At 42.2% G+C, this 26,276-nt stretch overlaps 1 protein-coding gene across 1 annotated transcript in view; it reads right to left on the bottom strand.

Annotated features, from left to right (window-relative positions):
- The window catches only part of LOC129868041 (junctional adhesion molecule 3B-like), a 43,905-nt gene extending 30,119 nt beyond the window's left edge, over positions 1-13,786 (bottom strand). Inside the window, exon 1 of the mRNA XM_055941616.1 lies at positions 13,650-13,786. Within this exon, the coding sequence (XP_055797591.1) occupies positions 13,650-13,734 (85 nt within the window). The 5' untranslated portion in view covers positions 13,735-13,786. The remainder of the gene's footprint in view (positions 1-13,649) is intronic.
- Positions 13,787-26,276: the final 12,490 nt, after the last annotated feature.

Here is a 26,276-nt window from a genome sequence, read left to right as displayed (position 1 = left end):
GCTTCTACCGTGTTCTCAGGCACGACTCATGGCAAACCAAAAACCTAGGGTTGCCCATGTCCCAGTGATACATTCTGACAGGATTATGAAATGCCATTAATGTCGCTCGATATCAAAGATTTCAGTGCTCACTGAGTATTTTATACATGCTTGGTCCGACACTTTCTCAGGCTTAACTGATGATGAAGTTTTAATGGAAGTGCTCCAGACTAGGTCAGCTGAAAGCTATCATGAAGATATGTTCTTATGTCTGGCTATACTTAGTCTTGTCTCTGCTTATAATTATTACTTGGTATGAACTCGTAAAATTATGTGATAACAATTGATATTTTTTGGTCCTTCAAATATAGCAACACAAATGCTGCTTCTTGTTTCAATGAATCCCAAATAAACCAAACAAATAGTTAAGTAATTATTGAGTGATTACCATTTCTCCATGTCATTTCTAAGTAAGTGCCAGGTAAATAGCATATTGTAAAATAAAGAGTATCCTTATTAAGAGCATTAATGGGACAAAGGAATTACTGAGGTTATACTTGCTCAGTTAATGTTACACTGTCGCATCTCTGCTGCATAAAATCATCCTTTTTACCAGTTAGGCCTAATACTGTAGCCCAAGTGTTAACCCCAACACCAGGTCACCAGATAGTCTGGTTACAATCTACCAACACTATCTGACCAGTCAGCTAAATGTACATTGCAAGTCGGATGCTAATGGTGGCTTTTCAAAAGTAGACAGGATATTTATTCTACTAAGACCTTCCTTTGTTTGATACAAATCAATAATCATTTATTGTAGCTCTGTCTGTTCTCTATCGCCTACTCACCATCATTCTGACGTTCAGTGAACTTGCTAACGCCTACATACCTTGTTTGAAGAGAGAGGCTTTATTGTGAAATACATTCCATTTGAAACTGTAGTTGTAGGCCTACCTATCAGCTGCCTAAATAAGAACCTTGGACCAATTTACTGAAACTGTGTATTACCAAACATGTCATACTTTGATGGATTATTTGTGATGGCATGGCAGTCTTCAATGGACTACATTTCCTGAGCTTGAGATGGTCATAAGAATGATTTAGCATGATTTGATGCCGAGTTTCTGCCTGATGATGAATAATTTGTGGCATTTGTGTCACTGGGCTGATAAAGCATCTGGGACGATTACCTCGGGTAGAAACGTGAGAGACACTGCAGTGAGAAGTCACAGAGAACTCCCAAACACCCCTACTCCACCCCCCTTACTCACCGCAATGCTACTCAACAAAAACTCCCTTTGTCTGACTGCCAACATTTTTGTCAGGCCTTAGCACAAGACTTGCACATCCCTTCACAGAGGCCAACTACATTTCCTGAGCTTGAGATAGTTATAAGAATGATTTAGCTTGATTTGATGCTGAGATTCTGCCTGATGATGAATCATTTCTGGCATATGGTCACTGGGCTGATAAAGCATCTGGGCCGATTACCTTGGGTAGAAACGTGAGAAACACTACAGTGAGAAGTCACGATGCACTCCATATTTTCATACCTTCATATCGTTCCTGTGCCATACAGTATTACCGGCAGTGCGCACAAGGGCCACTATTTCTTTCTGAATGGAAAAAAATGTTGGCAGCAGGGATCTTGATCCAGGAGGGGATTGATTCTCTGCTGTAACCAAGAAGCTTGATCGAGCAAGCTAGCCACTTAAATAGCAAGTTAGCAAACCAAATGCATAACTGGAGCCCTGAGCTGGTAATCATTTATTTGGCACATAGATAGTCAGATAGTTAATTTTAGGGTGCACCAAACCCCCAAAAAGAGAACTATACCGCCCAAACCTACCGCTACTCCACCCCCCTTACTCACTGCAGATGGGTTCTGACTTCTAAACTTGAAATAAATCAAATCAAAATCAAATTAAATTTTATTGGTCACATACACATGGTGAGCAGATGTTAATGCGAGTGTAGCTAAATGCTTGTGCTTCTAGTTCCGACAGTGCAGTAATATCTAACAAGTAATCGAACAATTTCCCAACAACTAACTAATACACACAAATCTAAAGGAGTGGATGAGAATATGTACATATAAATATATGGATGAGCGATGGCCGAGCGGCATAGGCAAGGTGCAATAGATGGTATAAAATACAGTATATACATATGGTATGAGTAATGTAAGATATGTAAACATTATTAAAGTGGCATTATTTAAAGTGGCATTGTTTAAAGTGACTAGTTATCAAAAATTGGGAGATAATATGGCCGGCATTTGATTGTAAGGAATTCTAGGTTGGGTGAGCAGAAGGACTTGAGTTCCTGTATGTTGTTATGATTACACCATGAGTCATTAATCATGAAGCATACACCCCCGCCCTTCCTCTTCCCAGAGAGGAGTTTATCTCTGTCGGTGCGATGCATGGAGAAGCCCGGTGGCTGAACCGATTCCCACAACATATCCCGAGAGAGCCATGTTTCTGTGAAACAGAGGATGTTACAATCTCTGATGTCTCTCTGGAAGGCAACCCTTGCTCAAAGTTCATCTACCTTGTTGTCAAGAGACTGGACATTGGCGAGTAGTATACTCGGGAGCGGTGTGCAAGGTGCACGTCTACGAAGCCTGACCAGGAGGCCGCTCCATCTGCCCCTTCTGCTGTGCCGTTGTTTTGGGTCAGCTTCTGGGATTAGGTCCATTGTCCTGGGTGGTGGTCCAAACAGAGGATCCGCTTCGGGAAAGTCGTATTCCTGGTCGTAATGTTGGTAAGTTGACGTCACTCTTATATCCAATAGTTCTTCCCGGCTGTATGTAATAAGACTTAAGATTTCCTGGGGTAACAATGTAAGAAATAATACATTAAAAAACGAAATACTGCATAGTTTCCTAAGGACTCGAAGCGAGGCGACCATCTCTGTCGGCGCCATCTTGCAAATATTGTTAATCATCAGGTATCCTATGGAAATGAGGAGTGCCACAGCCTGGTTCCTACACCAAAAGTTACAGGTTATCTGTAGGAGGAATGTATATGGTGGAGTCAATTAAGCTTGGAATGTAATGAGTAAAGGAAAGGCGATCACATAGTTGCAGTCACAGATAAGGGTGGAGAGCTGTGGATTAGTGAGGAATGGGGACCGAGGTCAGGTCACATTAAGGGAGAAGGAACAGTTAATTACCTGCATCACTTAACTTCTTCCCTAGCAATAAAGACGTAATGTTTAGAGGGAAGGAGGAGACTTCATCCAAATTGGGGTATATATACTTGTGCTGGTGGAACCATGTCTTTGTCTCTTCAGCTGTCTAATCCTTTGGGTGAATAAACTTGGTTTGAGCTTTACTAATCGTCTGTGAGTTTTTACTTGGTTCATTTAGAACCTAACACCGCAATGCTGCTCAATGGGTTCTTGAGTGGCGCAGCGACCTAAGGCACTGCATCTCAGTGCTACAGGCGTCACTATAGACCCTGGTTCGATTCCAGGCTGTATCACAACCGGCCGTGATTGGGAGTCCCATAGGGCGGAGCACAATTGGCCCAGCGTCGTCCGTGTTAGGGTTTTGCCGGGGTAGGCCGTCATTGTAAATAAGAATTTGTTCTTAACTGACTTGCCTAGTTAAATAAAGGTTAAATAAAAAAATATTAATAAATAAAAACTTCCTTTGGATGACCACCAACATTTTTGTCAGGTCTTACCGCAAGAATCGCACAACACTACCCGGAGGCCGTACAACCACATACATGGCTCTTGCATACCAGTCTCTTTTGCAAGGCCCTACATCAAGAGAACGCCTCGGCGAGGATTAGTTATGGTCAACAAAATGATTGGGATGTCTTTTTTTATCACAAGGCTGGTGTCATCTGCCCTTCATACTGTAGAAGACACTTAAGAACTCAGCTGGCTGCTGCGAGGGATTGGAGTCATTGTCAGTTCTGCAGATCACAGGAAGGAGAGTATTTTGACTGTCAGCTTGGCTGTTGGTGATAGACTTGTTTTAGGAATGAAAAGTGTTCTCGCTGAAAATGCCAAATTGCCTTTTAAGAAGGGTAGAAAAGCGGTGAGGATGGTGCTGAAACTAGTCAGTTGTCGTCAATGTGTATTTAAGATTTAAGATGAACAAATGCATTTTCAGATAATGCCAATAGTTTCTATTTTACTATGCTTAGATATGAATATGTTTAATCTCGAATCATATATTTAGAGTTGCTTGAATACAAGCCCAATGCTTTGGAATGAACAGCGTTTAAACACCTGAGGCTGTCATATGATTCTGCCATCTGGCTATTTATAGAGAGAGTAATTGCCTTTGTGACAGTATGGTAAACAGAGGATGAATCCAAAGCGATTATCTGGCTATGACTCCTAGCATGTAGCCCAGACTTCCCTTCCCTTGCCTTTTCAGACAGGCAGTGCTTCAGCAGCATTCACTCTATTATCTGTGCCCTGCCATTAATGAATCTGTAATTATTTCCCTAAATTGACAGCATCCCAATGTGTGATTGATGGCGGTTCCTCCTGACCTATTGATGTGCTGGCTCTGTCTGAATCTATTGAATGAACACAGGGAGGAAAACCACTCCGGCGTTCTTCCCCTAGGGATCACGTGACTACAGATAAAGATCGGCAAACAGGAAATCGCCAAAACACTGCCCTAAACTCAGACAGCCAATTGATGAGCATTTCAAAGATTATCCCGCAGACACAGAAAAAACATTGCATGATAACGTCTTGGCAAAACAAACAGATTTCAACTGCTACTGACAAGGTGAAATATCACTTCCAGACTTATTATGCCATATCTCAGAAAAAAGTGACATCTCTGAGAAATATAAATAATTGTTGTGCTCGATCAAAATTCCCCAAAATTACACCAAGGCCTACAGATGGGCTTAATGCAACAACAACAACAAATCTGAGACGAGCCAAAGCTGATGTTATATTTTAATGGGGGGTTTTGGCCAACTACCTTCAGCCTAGCAGCCAGGCTCTAGACCTTTTTTTATTGTTTATCAATGCCTCTTCCACACGATAGTCTTATTAACATTTGAAGAATGCACGTGCTTGCCATTCCTGGAACATAACCATGTCCATTTTCAACTTTCCCCTCAGCATCTGCTACTGCTTACCAAAAGGAGAAAAAATATATAAAAGCAGGGTAGTGCCTACTTCAATAACCTTTCAAGTTCTTGGTGCGAAGTTCAAGTGGATTTCTATCTCATGAAAGGCCATTCAAATCCACCTTTTCTGTTATGCTTTATTTCTTAGTCAACTACCCTTTCATTCTCTTGAAGACCAACTTAAAACAGGTGAGTGGGAGGGGTGAAGTAATTCACAGTACATTAGAAGTTTTTTCCTCCGTATGCTTTTTATTCACAATGCCGCATTTGCTGCTAACAAACAGTGTCTGGGGTTTGGGAGGGACGCCATAGATATTTCTGGTCACTCGTGCCTTCTCCCCAAACCCATCCACCCACTCCTGCTCAGCTGTTTCGGGCCATTCCATTGTTGGAATCATGTGCTTTGCTGCCTTTATCCCATGCATGGTCCTTTGTGGCGCGGTTATCCAAGGTACAGTGCATTTGGAAAGTATTCAGACCCCTTTTTCCATATGTTGTTACGTTACAGCCTTATTGTGTTACGTTACAGCCTTAAAATTGATTAAATATGTTTTTTCCTCATCAATTTACACACAATACCATATAATGACAAAGGAAAAACAGATTTTGGAAATTTTTGCAAATGTATTACAAATACAAAACAAAACCTTATTTATAAAAGTATTCAGACCCTTTGCTATGAGAATCGAAATTGAGCTCAGATACATCCTGTTTCCATTGATCAACCTTCGAGATGTTTCTACAACTTGATTGGAGTCCACCTGTGGTAAATTCAATTGATTGGACATGATTTGGAAAGGTGCACACCTGTCTATATAAGGTCCCACAGTTGACAGTGCATGTCAGAGCAAAAACCAAGCCATGAGGTCAAAGGAATTGTCTGTAGAGTTCAGAGACAGGATTGTGTCAATACACAGATCTGGTGAAGGGTACCAAAACATTTCTGCAGCATTGAAGGTCCAACAACACAGTGACCTCCATCATTCTTAAATGGAAGAGGTTTGGAACCACCAAGACTCTTCCTGGAGCTGGAAGAACGGCCAAACTGAGAAATCCGGGGAGAAGGGCCTTAGTCTGGGAGGTGACCAAAAACCTGATGGTCACTCTAACAACGCTCTACAGTTCTTCTATGGAGATGGGAGAGCCTTCCAGAAGGACAACCATCTCTGAAGCACTCAACCAATTACGCCTTTATGGTACAGTGGCCAGACGGAAGGCACTCCTCAGTAAAAGGCACATGACAGCCTGGTTGGAGTTTGCCAGAAAGCACCTAAAGACTCTCAGACCATGAGAAACAAGATTCTCTGGTCTAATGAAACCAAGATTGAACTCTTTGGACTGAATGCCAATCGCCACGTCTGGGGTAAACCTGGAACCATCCCTACGGTGAAGATTGGTGGTGGTAGCATCATGCTGTGGGGATGTTTTTCAGTGGCAGAGACTGGGAAACTAGTCAGGATCGAGGGAAAGATGAACAGAGCAAAGTACAAAGAGATCCTTTATGAAAACCTGCTCCAGACTGGGGTGAAGGTTCACCTTCCAATAGGACAACAACCCTAAGCACACAGCCAAGACAGCGCATAAGTGATACTTATGTAAATGTGACATTTCCGTTTTTCATTTTTTATAAATTAGCAAAAATGTCTAAAAAACATGTTTTACTTTGTTACTATGGGGTATTGTGTGTGTAGATTGAAAAACAATTTAATCAATTTTAGAATAAGGCTGTAACCTAACAACATCTGGAAAAAGTCAAGGGGTCTGAATACTTTCAGAAGGCATTGTAGATAACTACTATTGTGGTCTTGTTGTTGGCCAATGATTAGCTTTAACTTCAGTGTAACTTCTAAATGCTGAGATGAATCTGCATGAATCGTGCATAATACATTATTCAAAATGTCAATTCAAATTGTTGTCAAAACCTAACCTCAGTATAGATTAACTGCAAACTAGAGGTCGACTGATTAATCGGAATGGCCGATTAATTAGGGCCGATTTCAAGTTTTCATAACAATCGGTAATCGGTATTTTTGGACACCGATTTGCCAAATAAAATAAAAAATATATATATTTTTTTACACCTTTATTTAACTAGGCAAGTCAGTTAAGAACACATTCTTATTTTCAATGACGGCCTAGGAACGGTGGTGGGTTAACTGCCTTGTTCAGGGGCAGAATGACCGATTTTTACCTTGTCAGCTCGGGGATTAGTTTTTGCAACCTTCCGGTTACTAGTCCAACGTTCTAACCACCTGCCTTACATTGCACTCCACAAGGAGCCTGCGTGGCAGGCTGACTACCTGTTACACGAGGGCAGCAAGAAGCCAAGGTAAGTTGCTAGCTGGCATTAAACTTATCTTCTAAAAAACAATCAATCTTAACATAATCACTAGTTAACTACACATGGTTGATGATACGACTAGTTTATCTAGCGTGTCCTGCGTTGCATATAATCGATGCGGTGCCTGTTAATCTATCATTGAATCACAACCTACTTTGACAAACGGGTGATGATTTAACAAGCGCATTTGCGAAAAAAGCACTGTCGTTGCACAAATGTGTACCTAACCATGAACATCAATGCCTTTCTTTAAAATCAATACACAAGTATATATTTTTAAACCTGCATATTTAGTATATTTAGTTAATATTGCCTGCTAACATGAATTTCTTATAACTAGGAAAATTGTGTCATTTCTCTTGAATCAGTGTATATGCAGTAGTTTGGGCTGCCTGGCTCATTGTGAACTGTGTGAAGTCCATTTATTCCTAACAAAGGCCGTAATTAATTTGCCAGAATTGTACATAATTATGTCATAACATTGAAGGTTGTACAATGTAACAGCAATATTTAGACTTAGGGATGCCATCCGTTAGATAAAATACAGAACGGTTCCGTATTTCACTGAAAGAATTAACGTTTTGTTTTCGAAATGATAGTTTCCGGATTTGACCATTTTAATGACCAAAGGCTCGTATTTCTGTGTGTTATTATGTTATAATTAAGTCTATGATTTGATAGAGCAGTCTGACTGAGCGATGGTAGGCACCAGCAGGCTCATAAGCAGTCATTCAAACAGCACTTTCGTGCGTTTTGCCAGCAGCTCTTCGCAATGCTTCAAGCATTGAGCTGTTTATGACTTCAAGCCTATCAACTCTCGAGATTAGGCTGGTGTAACCGATGTGAAATGGCTAGCTAGTTAGCGGGGTGCGCGCTAGTTAACGGGGTGCGCGCTAATAGCGTTTCAAACGTCACTCGCTCTGAGACTTGGAATAGTTGTTCCCCTTGCTCTGCATGGGTAACGCTGCTTCGAGGGTGGCTGTTGTCGATGTGTTCCTGGTTCGAGCCCAGGTAGGGGCAAGGAGAGGGACGAAGCTATACTGTTACACTGGCAATACTAAAGTGCCTATAAGAACATCCAATAGTCAAAGGTATATGAAATACAAATGGTACAGAGAGAAATAGTCCTATAATTCCTATAATAACTACAACCTAAAAATTCTTACCTGGGAATATTGAAGACTCATGTTAAAAGGAACCACCAGCTTTCATATGTTCTCATGTTTTGAGCAAGGAACTTAAACGTTAGCTTTTTTACATGGCACATATTGCACTTTTACTTTCTTCTCCAACACTTTGTTTTTGCATTATTTAAACCAAATTGAACATGTTTCATTATTTATTTGAGGCTAAATTGATTTTATTTATGTATTATATTAAGTTAAAATAAGTGTTAATGCAATATTGTTGTAATTGTCATTATTACAAAAAATTAATTAAAAAAATTGTCCGATTAATCGGTATCTGCTTTTTTTTGGTCCTCCAATAATCGGTATCGGCGTTGAAAAATCCTAATCGGTCGACCTCTACTGCAAACGGCTTTACAAACAAACTGGAAATGTAGGCTAGAGCTGCAAGCCTAATTACAGGACATGGGCTACCGTGCTAGTTTAAACGGACAGTGGGTCTACCATTCTCACACAACTGCTTTGTCTGTTGGGAATAACTCTTAACTCTCTAAATAAACTAGCGCTGAGTGGGCAGCCACTCCTCTCTGTGCTTGCTATTCGTTTTTCTCTTTTTCCCTGCCATTTACTGTCTACACTAAAATGTCAAGCTGTATGTGACTCGCCCGGGGGTTCCAGCATGCCATTCAGGGAGTGCTCCAAACATTTGCTCACAAGCTGTGGATGGGAAGGGAAGCATCTGACAACAAGCACCTCCTGGGGGGAAGCGCTATCAGCACTTTCCCTGGGGCTCACCAACTCCTGCCGGCCCCACCAGCATTGCCACACATTTTATACAATGAAGAAAACACCTGTCATCTGGCTCCTGTTTAAATTAAGTCAGCAAAGAAGACAGGCGTCTTATCCTTCATCGTGTGTGTGTGTGTGTGTGTGTGTGTGTGTGTGTGTGTGTGTGTGTGTGTGTGTGTGTGTGTGTGTGTGTGTGTGTGTGTGTGTGTGTGTGTGTGTGTGTGTGTGTGTGTGTGTGTGTGTGTGTGTGTGTGTGTGTGTGTGTGTGTGTGTGTGTGTGTGTGTGACCAAACATTTTGCCATGATGGAGAGACTTATCAGGGGAAAACACTCCAACATTAGCTAAGCAAAGGCGTTAGCATATTCGCTGGCTTGCACAACACTCGGCAGCTAACACAGGCAGCTTATTCATTGAAACTAGCTAATCCATTGTGATTTAATTAATGCACTTAGCTAGCTACCATCCCATAGCCTACATTGCATATGAAGTGTGACTGGCTCATCCGTGGATGTATGGAGAAAATGTCCCCCTTTTGGGGGGGTTCATGCTCTCTGATTGTCTCAAAGTCAAGTTGTTGGCCGCTGACGAGCATTGTGATTCTACAAGTAGAATCGATAGGTTTGTTGCTAACAGGTCGGCATGAAGCAGGTACCGCTTTTGTTCTAGTAAGAATAGGAACAGCCTCCCACTGTGATAAGTACCTATAGGCTGTCTATCGGCAATGGGATACTCGATGTGTTTCATGCTTAAGGAGGCAGCTTGCTTTTCTCTCCCATATCTCTTCAGATAAGGGACTTCTCTTCTCACCCAAAGAGGTATGAGGCTTAAGCAGACTTACTGTGAGCTGCCATAGGGCAAAAAAACTAGACCAGGTTCTCACATTTCAGTTGGTCATGCCTCCATGAGTAGCCTAATCAATTTCCCACTCATTTGCTAAAGGGTAATTTATCAAGTCTGAAATGACATTTGCCACAACCATTGTTATTGATCTTTCTTTCACTTTTATTCAGACTGGAAAACAAGTTTTACTGCCACTGAATAAATGTGAATTTCTTGAGGTCAAAGAAGCCAATAATTCTCAAACTTCAAATAGAGGTGACTGGACCTTAAGGGTTAAGATTTGTAAAGGTGCTTCTTCTAAGACTAGTAAGGAAATATCTCAATATTAATCTAATCAAATTTTATTGATTGCATACACATATTTTGCAGATGTTGTCGTGGGTGTAGCGAAATTCTGATGTTCCTAGCTCCAACAGTGCAGTAATACCTAACAATACAAAACAATACACGCAAGTCCAAATAAAAATAAAAGAATATTGGCTTGGTTTATATTGGCTTTGGTACTGTTCCACTTTCAGCACTGTCAAGCTCCCACATATCTTGGCACTTCTAAGTCTTGGCAGGATCTCAACCCAATTGAACACTTATGGGAGATTCTGGAGCGGCGCCTGAGACAGCGTTTCCGGCCACCATCGACAAATCACCAGAAGATGAAATTTCTTGTGGAAGAATGGTGTCGCATCCCCCCAATAGAGCTCCAGATACACTACATGACCAAATGTATATGGACACCTGCTCGTCGAACATCTCATTCCAAATTCACGGGTATTAATATGGAGTTGGTCCCCCCTACGCGCTTCAGCACTCGGTGGTCCCGTTCTGTGAGCTTGTGTGGCCTACCACTTTGCGGCTGAGCCGTTGTTGCTCCTAGACGTTTCCACTTCACAATAACAGCACTTACAGTTAACCGGGGCAGCACTAGCAGGGCAGAATTTTGACGAACTGACTTGTTGGAAAGGTGGCATCCTATGACGGTGCCAAGTTGAAAGTCACTGAACTCTTCAGTAAGGCCATTTTATTGCAATGTTTGTCTATGGAGATTGCATGGCGGTGTCCTCAGTTTTATACACCTGTCAGCAACGGTGTGGCTGAAATAGCTGAATCCACTAATTTGAAGGGGTGTCCACATTCTTTTGTATATATAGTGTACTTGTAGAATCTATGCTAAGGCGCACTGATGCTGTTCTGGCGACTCGTGGTGGCCCAACGTCTTATTTAAAAAAAACTTTATGTTGGTGTTTCCTTATTTTTAGCAAATCCCTGTAATCTCATACCTATTCAAAATACATTCAAACTATGACATGAGTTCAAAACAGTTCCTTGGAAATGAAAAAACAAGCCAATGATGAATAAGCCTAAAACCAACAAAAGAATGTGCATAACAAAAGAGTTCAAATAGATTTGTACATTTAAGCAATAAAATCAAATTACATAGTACATTTACATTTACATTTAAGTCATTTAGCAGACGCTCTTATCCAGAGCGACTTACAAATTGGTGCATTCACCTTATGATATCCAGTGGAACAACCACTTTACAATAGTGCATCTAACTCTTTTAAGGGGGGGGTTAGAAGGATTACTTTATCCTATCCTAGGTATTCCTTAAAGAGGTGGGGTTTCAGGTAACAGGTGTTTAAACGTACAAAGCTGATTCAAGTTATTTTCCTCAAATTGTGAATTATGTTTTTCTTTCTGAACTGTAATTGAGTGGTAACAATCTTTCCAACAACAATCAAGGTTAACTAGCTCTAACTATAGTATATAGCCTATAGACAATAACAACTGGGCAAGCTGTAAAATAATAGGCAACATTGCTTCAAACACACTAAATCAGATTCTCAGTAGGTCTAATTCCTGCTCGACATTGAAAGACACCAGCACCATCTTTGGAAGCAGCCCTCTTGCTATCCATATTTAAATTCACAGATAATTAAGCCAGTCCACACACTTGGATGACCAGAGGGGCTGAAGGCACACAGGTCTGTGCTTCCTTTTGTTCCGTGTGTCTCTCTTCAAGAACGATTCAATACATGCTTAGCACTTCAGGAAAAACAGTTAAACCCTAAAGCAAACGACCACCACCAGTCCATCACGTGGTGCTGTTTAAGATCCTGCTATAATCTAGCCTTATGTGTTGTGTATATCAGTAGCCTTAACTTATTTATCAATAACTTTAGTGATTCAAATTCTCATTACAATTTGAATATGAGGTAAGCTATAGCACCTGCTATGGGCTATTAGGAAACATTTGGGAACAATTCAACAACAAAAAAAATCATTCTTCTTATTCAGAGTTCTATTTCGTTTAATTTAGCATGTCAATGACATCAGCAATTGGGAAAGTTGATACAAATGTCTCTGAAATGTCAACATAATGATTAAACATTCTTTCCGAGAAGGATCTGAGTATGTCTGAGTTAAACACGAGGGAGCGCTTCATGGGAACGAATTGCATCATACTCTTCCAGCAACATAGCTAAAAGATTTGTCTCTGCATCTGGCCAAATTGTAAACAGTTCTAACAGTTATTTCATGTTTTAATTAGGGTCAAATCAAAACAATAACTGTTTACATGCCGAGACAAATCGCTTAAGATGGCTAATAAAAAGTTACAAAATCTACATTTTAGAACCGCTCTTCAAAGAGTTCTCAACGCTGACAAAGCGAGCTGCCTGCTGCTTTCAGATAGGCTCCTCCCGCGAACTGTCTGTCTTTATTCCCCAATGGAAAAAACCGTTATCTCGCATCACTGAATACTGCGAGACTGAACTTTTATCAACCACGATTCAAACACGTTAAAAACGTTTAAGCAAACGTATATTTATATGAAATACTTATTTCTTAGACAATAACACATTTATAGTTTACAGTCGAACACTTTTGAAAGTAAGAAGACAGACTAAAGGGGGAGTCCCCTTTTAAAAAACAAGCCTCTAAATGAACGGATACATTGTATCTCTTCTTGCTATTTCATCATGTAAAGTTTGTAGCCCATTAAAACACGCTAACTGTATGTAGAACATTTTACGAAAGGTTTCTATCTCTGAAGAGTTCGATAAACTAGACATACTTCCAAATGCCAAACTGCACTGTCCGGCTTCAGATAGATCAAACATTCCAACGAGCCGACACAACAGGACTTGAGGCTCTAGCGTTACCAAACCATTTCTTAATTCTGGTCTTCGATTGCCTACTTTATAATTGAATATATCTCCATTTAAATCAGAACATCATCTATTAATAACAAAATAGCTGGCTGGCTATAGCTAGCTTGCTGAGAGAGTTGGGTCAGAAATGATCACTTATATCCTTACGCAGATCACGTCTCGCAAATAACAAAGTAGCTCATTTCAAATGACACAAGCGAGTGTCACGTCCAGAATGTCTCGTCCAGAATGTCTCAGCAACGGCAATAGGCTAGAGAAATAAAGCTCAGTCCTCATGTATTTACTTACAGTGAGTTGAGAGGAGGACCAGAATGCAAGCCAGACGTGTTAACGCCATCTTGGAGTCGATGCAATGTTCAGTTTGGCCGTACATGCGCAAAGTCAAGAGCTTTTCAGTGGATGGAGAGGACTGGCCAGGGAGAGAGAGGCAGGGGGAATGAATCTATTGTATCTGGTTTCTATGGCTACCGATAGCATCACTCAAACAGTCAAGAATGTATGGTTGACAAGATGTGGGAGGACCAGACGTTTTACAACCGTGGACCAGGCAGCTTGAATCTCTGATTGGGGACTACTGTATTAGGCTACCCATTTTACCCATTCTATTCTATCAGACACTATTCTGTGCTGTACAATTACGATAACATTTACAAATCTTTTTTATTTTTTATTATTGATTTTCAGAGTAGGCTTTGCATGTCAGATATCCAGACAAATTCCATTCTTAAAAATAGAAAACTCAATTGGCATCCTTCCTAAAACAACTGGCCTTAGGAATGTTTTGTTGACTATTCAAATAGTGTAGAGTAAACAAGGGATTAATTAGCATTGATTGGAGGCTCTTTTTACTGGCCTAATCCTGTCTGTTGTAACTGCATTTAAAGAGAACCCCACAGCTGTGTCATCAGGCAGATCAGGCTTGAAAGAATCAGCTATTTATCTCAGTCAATCTCAATTGATTTTGCACGCAATCGTTATTGCTTTTATATAGCTAAGCCAACCATTGGAATCGTGTCTGCTAGAAAGTCCACACTAATGTGTGTGGCCCAAATATGTTGCTTGCAATTTTATGACAATTACATATTATTAAATGTATGTTGCTTTGATAACTGGAGGGAATAAAGACTATTCATTGCATTACGCTTTTCGGGTTGTCATGGTGTCTTCTCCCTAATGAATGTACAGTTCTTATGGTTTTTCAATATCAGAAAACTATGTAAGTACTAAGTATTAATACAGAAAAGGGGACAATGGTCGTTTTACAAGTAGTTGAAATGTGTTCTATGTTATCAAGGTCCACACACAGTGAATAGAGCTTAAATGTAAAACGAATTCCCAATATGCACCTGATGCACCAGGCTTTATAGTTTGACGTACAGTGGAGGAAGTCATAAGGTGAATGCACCAATTTGTAAGTCGCTCTGGATAAGAGCGTCTGCTAAATGACTTAAATGTAAATGTAAATGAGGAAAGTAACCCTTAAAGTCCCTTCCCCCATACACGCACAAACAATATGTAACAGCCTCTTTTGTTTCCATTGTTTTTCTCTTGTCTTTTGAATGATAGAGGCGCTTTAGAAACATCCTGAATTCTCAGATTTACTTTCAGCACTTAAGACGACAGACTTTATCCTTTGCCATCCACTTTATGTCCTAGCTTTTGGCTCTGAGCCCACATTGTATTCACGGTCATCATGCCTATCACCAGCATGCTCTTTCAGGGTATCTTTTAGCAGAACGGACGTATAGAAACGGAGTGAGGAAGAGCGAAATGTTGACATTCATGTTTTAATATTTTTTTTTTTTACATGGTTTCATGTATCTATGTATCTTCCTTTCCAACTCCATCTAAGTAATAATAAAAAATATATATATGGTCATTAGCAGATGCTGATCTGGAGCGATTTACTGTTGTGCTCAACGGTAGAGGATTGTTAGGATCTGAATCCTACAGCCCTCCAGTTGCCAGATCAATTCTCCCCCATTTTTACTGCCGCCACAACCAAACCCACAACCCTGGTGCTGTAAGCACCACGTTACAAATAACTGAGCCATCTGAACCACCATTTTGGTTCGGTCCTCTGGCTTATGTAGCTAAGTAAATATAACTCTGACATCATGTCTATGCTCTCTTCCCCTTTTGTAGAGAAATGTAAAGATGCAATTTGAAGGATTAATATGCCAAATTATCTGATCTAAATCTTAATCACATTTTCCAGAGTGTGCGCTGCTGTTTTCATGTATCACAAGACTCTTAGTTTACATTTAAGTGATAATGCCTGAGAAGCAAGTGTTTGGAGGATATATTGGCACGGGTGTTGTTAGGCCCCAGGGCTGGCAAACCGTGCCAATATATCCTCCAAACACCGGCTTCGAGGGCATTATAACTTTTATACAACGGGTTACCAAGATATTCAAATAATGATTGAAATGTTTTCATTAAAAACATTATTTTTATTAATTTGTTCATACTATTTAATCGTTCCACAAGATATAGTCCAGGCACAAATGTAGGGTTGCTAGAGACACGACCCAGTCGTTCAGTCTTTTTTTTCTGTACCTATGGACACGACCCAGTCGTTCAGTCTTTTTGTTCTGTATCTATGGACGCAACCCAGTCGTTTGTTCTAAATGTTCTATTACCATACTGGCTGGCAACGTTCTTATCCCTTGCTTGCTAGCTAGCCAGCTACGGCTAACTTACACAGTCACGTCAAACAGTGCAGCCAGAATAACAACAGTAGCTGCATTTCCATTTGTTTAAGCTGTTTTCTAGTTAAGTGATAATGCCAAAGAAGCCAGTGCTTGGAGGATTTATTCGTTGAGGGCCTGCAAACCGTGCCAATATATCCTCCAAACACCGGCTTCGAGAGAATTATCACTTTTATACAACGGGTTACCAACATATTCCAATAATGATAGACATATTTTCATTAAAAACGTTATATTGATTAATTTATTCATATTATTTCATCCTTCCACAAGATATAGTCCCGACACAAATCTAGGGTTGCTAGAGACGCGACCCAGTCGTTCAGTCTTTTTGTTCTGTATCTATGGACGCGACACAGTCGTTCGTTCTAAATGTTCCATTGCCATACTGGCTAGCAAAGTTCTTATTACTTGCTTGCTAGCTAGCCAACTACGGCTAACTTACAGTTACGTCAAAAAATTGCTAGCTAGCCAACTACGGCTAACTTACAGTTACGTCAAAAAATTGTGCCCAGAATAACAGCAAAGTAGCTACATTTGCATTTGTTTAAGCTGTTTTCTAGTGACATTTATTTAGATACATCCATAACAATGAGCTAATGAGACGCGATTTCGCCTGGCATAGAAAATGTGCTCACTCATCAGGACACTGTTGTTCAGAGGAGCTAGCCAAAAACACAGCTACAGTAACACAATCACTTCAAACTGAAGCTGGAAAGACTGCAAATCTTCGTTTGACTTTTTTTCAATTTACTTTTTTTTGTATATATCCATAAAAATGATGCCAGCTGATTCATGATTTCGACTGGCTGAGAAAAGCTCCCTGCCTGTTTGTCTCGTCCCGACAAGTTCATTACTATGGGACAACTGGAGATCAAATTTGAATATTGAAACAACGTTGCAAATATAGGAGATACAGACAGCAATGTTGATACAAATCTCCGCTTTTGAAAACGAAATGTTAGTCTAAAATAAATGTGAGATAATATCTAGATGCTTTTTATAGTGGAGATCAAAGTTATAAATTGCCTAGCTGGGTTGATGAGACAGTGGATTACGCAGTCAAATGGAACAGTAAATAGGCATTTTAATGTCATAGATTTAGCCAGTGGCAACTTGCTGAATAGACACCAGCTGGAATGCGGTTTTAACCAATCAGCATTCAGGATTAAACCCACCTGTTGTATAATTAAGCAATAAGGCTGGAGGGGGTGCGGTATATGGCCAATATGCCATGGCTACGCAAAGTGGAGTGCCTGGACACAGTCCTTAGCCGTGGTATATTGGCCATATATCACAAACCCCCGAGGTGCCTTATTGCTATTATAAACTAGTTACCAACGTAATTAGAGCAGTAAAAATACACGTTTTGTCATACCCATGGTATACGGTCTGATATACCATGGCTGTCAGCCAATCAGCATTCAGGTCTCGAACCACCCAGTTTATAATTACATTTATTTGGATACATCCATAACAATGAGCTAATGAGGCGTGATTTCCCTTGCCATTGAAAATGTGCTCTCGTCAGGACACTGTTGTAGTGTTACGGCTTTCATATTCCTCCTCCTCGGACGAGGAGAGGCGAGAAGGATCGGACCAATACGCGGAGTGGTTAGTGTCCATAATTTATTAGCATCGAACTGAACACTATAATGAAACAAAATAACAAATAGAAAACCGACAAACAGTCCCGTGTGGCACAACGACTACACGGAAGACAAACACCCACAAAACACACGTGAAACCCAGGCTGCCTAAGTATGATTCTCAATCAGGGACAACGATAGACAGCTGTCTGTTTGAGAATCATACCCGGCCGAACACAAACATCCCAACATAGAAAATCACACATAGACAAACCCACCCAACTCACGCCCTGACCAACTAAATAAATACAAGAAAAAGGAAAACAGGTCAGGAACGTGACACGTAGCTAGCCAACAACAACACAGCTAACACAATCACTTCAAACTGAAGCTGGAAAAACTGCAAACTAGTTTCATTTTGTTTCGCTTGACCTTTTTTCAATTTGCATTTCTTTGTATACAGTATATCCAGAAAAAATATTAATGATTTCGACTGGCTGAGAAATGCATTTTAACGTCATAGATTTAGCTGGTGGTAACTTGTGGAATAGACACGGTTGGAATGCGGTTTTAACCAATCAGCATTCATGATTAGACCCACCCATTGTATAATTCCCCTAGACTCTGAGTGTTGGCTCGATTGCTGCTACGGTGACATTCTCATGTTGTAAAACGCTGCGGACAGAAGACAAACTACCTCCCATGGTCTGTTTTACACGGCCGCTCCGGGTTCACTGAATCTGTCAGTGATATTTATTTGGGTCCGGTGCCGCGACCTTGAGATGTTTTAGCCCGTTAGCACTATAAACGGTGAATCTCACTGTCCTCTTTATTGCAAGGAAAATCAAATCCAATTTTATTTGTCACATGCTTCGTAAACAACAGGTGTAGACTAACAGTGAAATATGCCACCAGATGGTACGTAAGCAAAGCCTTCTGGTTCTCTGTCACCTTGGGTAAGCAATTTATATTGCACTGTAGACTAAATCTCTTTTTAAGAGGGCCTCCATGATATTCCACTGCTGTGCAGTATTTGATTTCGATTCATGCTTTTGACTAAAGGACTTGTAGGAGAGTATATATCAGGTTTAAGAGGATCGATGGGTAGGTAGGTAGGTACCCATCCAGGTATGTACAGTACATACTGTAAGTGGATGGATAATGTGTCTTGTATCATGGTTTCTAAAATCCCTCAAGGCACATAGCAAATAAACAAATAATGATATACTGCACATAGTCAATTCAACAGTCCCAGTGTAGAGGTGGTTTTGTGAGTAACCTTGCCTGAGACCTGAAGAATCGCATTAGCTCCCAGAGATGATACCTCATCTTAGTAGTTTCGTAAGGTCATTTTTGAATAACAAATCCTCTGAGACAGTAGAAGAAGAAAGTAGAGAGGAATTGTCTAATCAAATAAAAATAACCATATCTGTCCCCTCTGTCTTGTCCTTTCAAAACAAGGTTCAGCAGCAAAGCCATTACATTACCCCGCCGATGTGTGAATGTTACAGGCTTTAGTCATTTGGAGCCCTTATCAGAGTCAAGGACGCCCAAAAGAGAAATCTGAAAACCCACAGCCCTCACAGCACTCAGACTGATCCTCAGTCTCCACAAGGGGCCGGGGAAGCAGGCAGGCACGCAATCAGGGCCCAATGTGAGAGTTGATTGGTGAAGGGTGAAGACAAGGGTATCAAGTCAGTCAATGTATTTATATCCTTGATCTTTCATGTCTTATATTTAGAATGTGATGGACAGGACAACTGAAAGCTTTTGTCACCCAAATTCTCTGCAAAGGCATCTTGCATAGAAATAAAAATACTTGTGAAAAAACACTCGTATCCAGTATAGGATGATTTGGCTGACATGGTCGGTAATATTTTCCTCCTTTCGTGCTCATTTATAATTCCCACTTGGACCTGGCTTAAGCGGGTAAAAGGATTGAGGGAAAAAATAGGAAGCAAATGAGAATTCAGATCAAATAAATAGGGCATTTTTTCCCAAGGGGACACGATGTGTCTCAAGTAATCACTTCTTGTGCTCGACAAATCTGTCATGGGCATATCAAGGATGCTGCTACCATACTGTTATCATTACAGTTTAACTTGGAATGACCCTCAACTCCCAGACACGTAGTGCTTAATGTAGCACTGTAGATATTCTCCTTCCTATCACTAAATACCCACAGCAAACCCATACAGCATGAACCTTAGAGGAAACAAAGCACGAGTCACTGCTAAAATTAGATGAACAAAAAACATCTTAAGTACTAGGAATTCCCAAATTACTTTTTTTATACTTTGTTTCATTTCCAATCAAATCAAATTTAGTTACGCTGCTGGGACTGTGCCATGAAAAACAAGAACTCTAAAAGTTGTAGCTGTGCAAATTGTGTAACAAAAACAAACATGTATTTATTCATTTTATTTAACCTTTAGTTGACCAGGCGATTACTTAAAAAATAGGGCAAACGCTTAATAGAGTACCTTGCATAGCTATTCCACTGCTTTAAAACATCCCAGCTTTGAGCGTGATTTTATCGTACAGTAACAGAAAAGCTGTTATAGAATCCATCGCTTAGTTGTTTGCTTGTCTGTTTGTGCATATGATGAAAAGAAAAGGGACCAAATATGAAACTATTTGCACTTTTGGAAATGTAGAGATGGAGAAATTATTTATTTAATAAATCATAAATACACGGCACAATGTGCTCATGAGGTGAATAGCGGGCAAGCGTTTTTCAGTTCTTTGCACACAAACAAACAACAGACCTCTCTCTTCTGAGATGTGTGCCAGATGGCACTCTGGGTAGGTGGTCAGTGAGGTGGACCTGGGGGATAATGGATGGGTCAACCCCCACCCCCTAAGAGGTGACATGAGATCAGCCAAGCAGACATCCACAAACCCTTACCTACGAGAAACTCAAAACAGCAAAAGCAGGGGATCTTTATATCAATAGGTAAAATAATATATAACTTGTGAAACACAAAGCATAAGGATAAAGGTGTCATCTGAACGGGGGGGGGATGTGAGTGGTGTTTTTTTTTAAATGCAGGAAAGAAGGGAAGGTGTCTGCAATACAGTTGCCCTTACAGGATATGTAGAGTTTAGTGTACTTAGTCATAAAGAATGGAGCTCAAACACAATTCTACAATTATTTATGTGTACCTACACTGTGGTTACACTGAACCTGTCTACAGGCTTTGTAACTACCATGTACTGACAAAAAATATATATTGGCCATTAACCTTGATGTACTTGGAGCTCTCCATTACTCCTAGATTTAGTGAAAAACCTGAGGCATGTGACAAATTTGCTAGTGGTGATGAAAAATAGGTCTTCCTCCATTTATAAGTAAACGGAAAGGACCTTACATAAATGTTGTGTTCATGAACATAATATCTTCCAAAGTCTTGAAAAAAGGCGGAGTATCTTAAAAGCAGATATTGATTCGGGAGATAATGTAACGGCAGCCTTCCTCCTCTTCATCTGAAGAGGAGGTGTAGCAGGGATCGGACCAAGACGCAGCGTAGTTTGTGCTCAACATATTTAATAAAGACGATAAACGTGAACACTTACACAATACAAAATAACAAATGTGGCAAACCGATACAGTCCTATCTGGTGCAGAGAAAACACAAAGACAGGAAACAACCACCCACACAATCCCAACACAAAACAAGCCACCTAAATATGATTCCCAATCAGAGACAACACACAACACCTGCTTCTGATTGAGAACCATATTAGGCCAAACATAGAAACAGACAAACTAGACACACAACATAGAATGCCCACCCAGCTCACGTCCTGACCAAACATTAAAAAAAGTAAAGCACACAAGAACTATGGTCAGAACGTGACAGATAATCTGTTTGTGAAATCAGTTTTTTTGTCAGTCAGATTTTTTATAACGTTTCTCAACAATGAATTCCTTTAATTAATTCAGTAGGCTATAAATCCAACGTTACCAAAACATAATGCTAACATGCTAATATGCTAACATTGACTAAACTATGATATGAAGGGTTCTTCTACTTTTAAAAATCCACCTCTCTAAAAACAAGTCTCTCACTGTTGCCGCCTGCTATAGACCACCCTCTGTCCCCAGCTGTGCTCTGGACACCATATGTGAACTGATTGCCCCCCATCTATCTTCAGAGCTTGTGCTGCTAGGCGACCTAAATTGGAACATGCTTAACACCCCAGCCATCCTACAATCTAAGCTTGATGCCCTCAATCTCACACAAATTATCAATGAACCTACCAGGTATCACCCCAATTCCGTAAACACGGGTACCCTCATAGACATCATCCTAACCAACTTGCCCTCCAAATACACCTCTGCTGTTTTCAACCAAGATCTCAGCGATCACTGCCTCATTGCCTGTATCCGTAATGGGTCAGCGATCAAACGACCTCCACTCATCACTGTCAAACGCTCCCTGAAACACTTCAGCGAGCAGGCCTTTCTAATCGACCTGGCCGAGGTATCCTGGAAGGATTTTGATCTCATCCCGTCAGTAGAGGATGCCTGGATATTTTTTTTAAATGCCTTCCTCACCATCTTGAATAAGCATGCCCCATTCAAGAAATTTAGAACCAGGAACAGATATAGCCCTTGGTTCTCTCCTGACCTGACTGCCCTTAACCAACAGAAAAACATCCTATGGCGTTCTGCATTAGCATCGAACAGCCCCCGTGATATGCAACTTTTCAGGGAAGCTAGAAACCAGTATACACAGGCAGTTAGAAAAGCCAAGGCTAGCTTTTTCAAGCAGAAATTTGCTTCCTGCAACACAAACTCAAAAAAGTTCTGGGACACTGTAAAGTCCATGGAGAATAAGAACACCTCCACCCAGCTTCCAACTGCACTGAAGATAGGAAACACTGTCACCACCGACAAATCCACTATAATTGAGAATTTCAACAAGCATTTTTCTACGGCTGGCCATGCTTTCCACCTGGCTACCCCTACCCCGGTCAACAGCACTGGCCTCCCCTCTGCTACTCGCCCACGCCTTCCCCATTTCTCTTTCTCCCAAATACAGTCAGCTGATGTTCTGAAAGAGCTGCAAAATCTGGACCCTTACAAATCAGCCGGGCTAGATAATCTGGACCCTTTCTTTCTAAAACTATCTGCTGAAATTGTTGCCACCCCTATTACCAGCCTTTTCAACCTCTCTTTCGTGTCGTCTGAGATTCCCAAAGATTGGAAAGCAGCTGCGGTTATCCCCCTCTTCAAAGGGGGGGACACTCTTGACCCAAACAGCTACAGACCTATATCTATCCTACCCTGCCTTTCTAAGGTCTTCGAAAGCCAAGTCAACAAACAGATTACCGACCATCTCGAATCCCACCATACCTTCTCCGCTATGCAATCTGGTTTCAGAGCTGGTCATGGGTGCACCTCAGCCACGCTCAAGGTCATAAACGATATCTTAACCGCTATCGATAGGAAACAGTACTGTGCAGCCATATTCATTGACCTGGCCAAGGCTTTTGACTCTGTCAATCACCACATCCTCATCGGCAGACTCGACAGCCTTGGTTTCTCTAATGATTGCCTCGCCTGGTTCACCAACTACTTCTCTGATCGAGTTCAGTGTGTCAAATCGGAGGGTCTGTTGTCCGGACCTCTGGCAGTCTCTATGGGGGTGCCACAGGGTTCAATTCTTGGACCGACTCTCTTCTCTGTATACATCAATGATGTCGCTCTTGCTGCTGGTGAGTCTCTGATCCACCTCTACGCAGACGACACTATTCTGTATACTTCTGGCCCTTCTTTTGACACTGTGTTAACAACCCTCCAGGCGAGCTTCAATGCCATACAACTCTCCTTCCGTGGCCTCCAATTGCTCTTAAATACAAGTAAAACTAAATGCATGCTCTTCAACCGATCGCTGCCTGCACCTGCCCGCCTGTCCAACATCACTACTCTAGACGGCTCTGACTTAGAATATGTGGACAACTACAAATACCTAGGTATCTGGTTAGACTGTAAACTCTCCTTCCAGACTCACATCAAGCATCTCCAATCCAAAGTTAAATCTAGAATCGGCTTCCTATTCTGCAACAAAGCATCCTTCACTCATGCTGCCAAACATACCCTTGTAAAACTGACCATCCTACCAATCCTCTTTCACTGTATTATTGACTGTATGTTTGTTCTACTCCATGTGTAACTATGTGTTGTTGTATGTGTCGAACTGCTTTGCTTTATCTTGGCCAGGTCGCAATTGTAAATGAGAACGTGTTCTCAATTTGCCTACCTGGTTAAATAAAGGTGAAATAAAATAAAAATAAAAAATGAAATACCCTAATGGCTCCTTACTGGTACATACTAGCAGTGCCATGTTGCTAATTTTAGCTGAATGTCTTTTTAAAGGAATTCTGCTGTTGTAATGGTAGTCATGACAGTGGTCCCTAATTGGTTGATGAAAATATTCATTGAATAATGGCAACAGATGCATGGTTAATACACAAGTGATTCATTTCTCGCTGCTGATGTGAGCGCTTTGCACATATTCAGCCATTGGATTCTGTCCCGAACTATGTTTTTATTGCTCGGCTAAGGCTCTGTTTTTCTGTACCTTGCATCCTGTAACCCACCAGGTTTTTGTTTGCACAGTTCGGGAGGTCACTCATTTTGGCATGCCTTCTCTCATGCCGTGTAAGGCCTGGGTGTCGGAGTGGAAGTCAAGCGCAGGCAACAGCAGGTGCAATAACCAAATGTTCTTTAATGAACATGCAGAAAACTAGGCCACCCAACTAACACACTGGGTGACCACTTAAACAACCCCAGACACGGGGAATACAAAACAGTACAGCAAACACGATGCACGGAACAAACACCACCACTTACAAACAAACAATCCCGCACAAAGAAACCTGTATGCCGGCTGATTAAATAAGCCCAACTAATTAACCCTCATACAAAACAGGTGCGCCCAATAAACACATAGGGAGGGGGAGAAAAGGATCAGTGGCAGCTAATAGGCCGGTGACGACGACCGCCGAACGCCACCCGAACTGGAAGGAGAGCCTGCCTCGGTCGAAGTCGTGACAGTACCCCCCCTCTGACGCGCGGCTCCCGCAGCGCGCCGACACCGGCCTCGAGGTCGACCCGGAGGACGAGGTGCAGGGCGATCCGGATGGAGGCGATGGAAATCCCTCAACATAGACGGATCCAAAATGTCCCCCACCGGTACCCAGCACCTCTCCTCCGGACCGTACCCCTCCCAGTCCACGAGGTACTGCAGGCCCCTCACCCGGCGTCTCGAGTCCAGAATGGCCCGTATCGTGTACGCCGGGGACCCCTCGATGTCCAGAGGGGGAGGAGGGACCTCCGGTACTTCACCTTCCTGCAGGGGACCAGCTACCACCGGCCTGAGGAGAGACACATGAAACGAGGGGTTAATACGATAATAGGAAGGGAGTTGTAATCGATAACACACCTCGTTTATTCTCCTCAGGACTTTGAAGGGCCCTACACACTGCGGACCCAGCTTCCGGCAGGGCAAGCGGAGGGGCAGGTTTCGGGTCGAGAGCCAGACCCTGTCCCCCGGTACAAACACGGGGGCCTCACTGCGGTGGCGGTCAGCACTCCTCTTCTGCCGTCCACTAGCTTGTTGGAGTGATTCCTGGACGGCTCTCCATGTCTCCTTGGAGCGCTGCACCCATTCCTCCACCGCAGGAGCCTCGGTCTGGCTCGGATGCCATGGTGCCAGGACCGGCTGGTACCCCAATACACACTGAAAGGGGGACATGTTAGTAGAGGAGTGGCGTAGTGAGTTCTGGGCCATTTCGGCCCAGGGAATGTATCTCGCCCACTCCCCTGGCCGGTCCTGACAATACGACCGCAGAAACCTACCCACCTCCTGGTTCACTCTCTCCACCTGCCCATTACTCTCAGGGTGATAACCGGAGGTAAGGCTGACCGAGACCCCCAACCGCTCCATAAACGCCCTCCATACTCGGGACGTGAATTGGGGACCCCGATCAGAAACAATGTCCTCCGGCACCCCGTAGTGCCGGAAGACGTGGGTGAATAATGCCTCCGCAGTCTGTAGGGCTGTAGGCATACCGGGCAACGGGAGGAGACGACAGGACTTCGAGAACCGATCCACAATCACCAGTACCGTAGTGTTCCCCTGAGACAGGGGAAGATCGGTCAGAAAATCTACGGACAGGTGCGACCAAGGCCGTTGTGGAACGGGGAGGGGTTGTAACTTCCCTCTAGGAAGGTGCCTAGGAGCCTTACTCTGGGCGCATACCGAACAGGAGGAAACATAAACCCTAACGTCTCTTGCCAAGGTAGGCCACCAATACCTTCCCCGAAGGCTCCCCACTGTCCTCTTCACCCCAGGGTGACCCGAGGAGGGTAGAACATGAGCCCACCGAATCAATTTGTCCCGGACACCAAGCGGCACGTACTTCCGCCCCACCGGACACTGAGGAGGAGCGGGTTCCGCCCGTAACGCCCGCTCGATGTCCGAGTCCACTTCCCACACCACTGGTGCTATCAGCCTAGAGGCGGGAAGGATGGGAGTGGGTTCGGTGGGCCGATCGTCCGAGTCGTAAAAACGGGACAGTGCATCCGCCTTTACGTTCTGGGA

This window comes from Salvelinus fontinalis, chromosome 13 (assembly GCF_029448725.1).
Source record: "Salvelinus fontinalis isolate EN_2023a chromosome 13, ASM2944872v1, whole genome shotgun sequence".
Lineage (NCBI taxonomy): Eukaryota > Metazoa > Chordata > Actinopteri > Salmoniformes > Salmonidae > Salvelinus > Salvelinus fontinalis.
The sequence above is the reverse complement of the archived record's forward strand: the minus strand, read 5'-3'. Positions and strand labels throughout refer to the sequence as shown.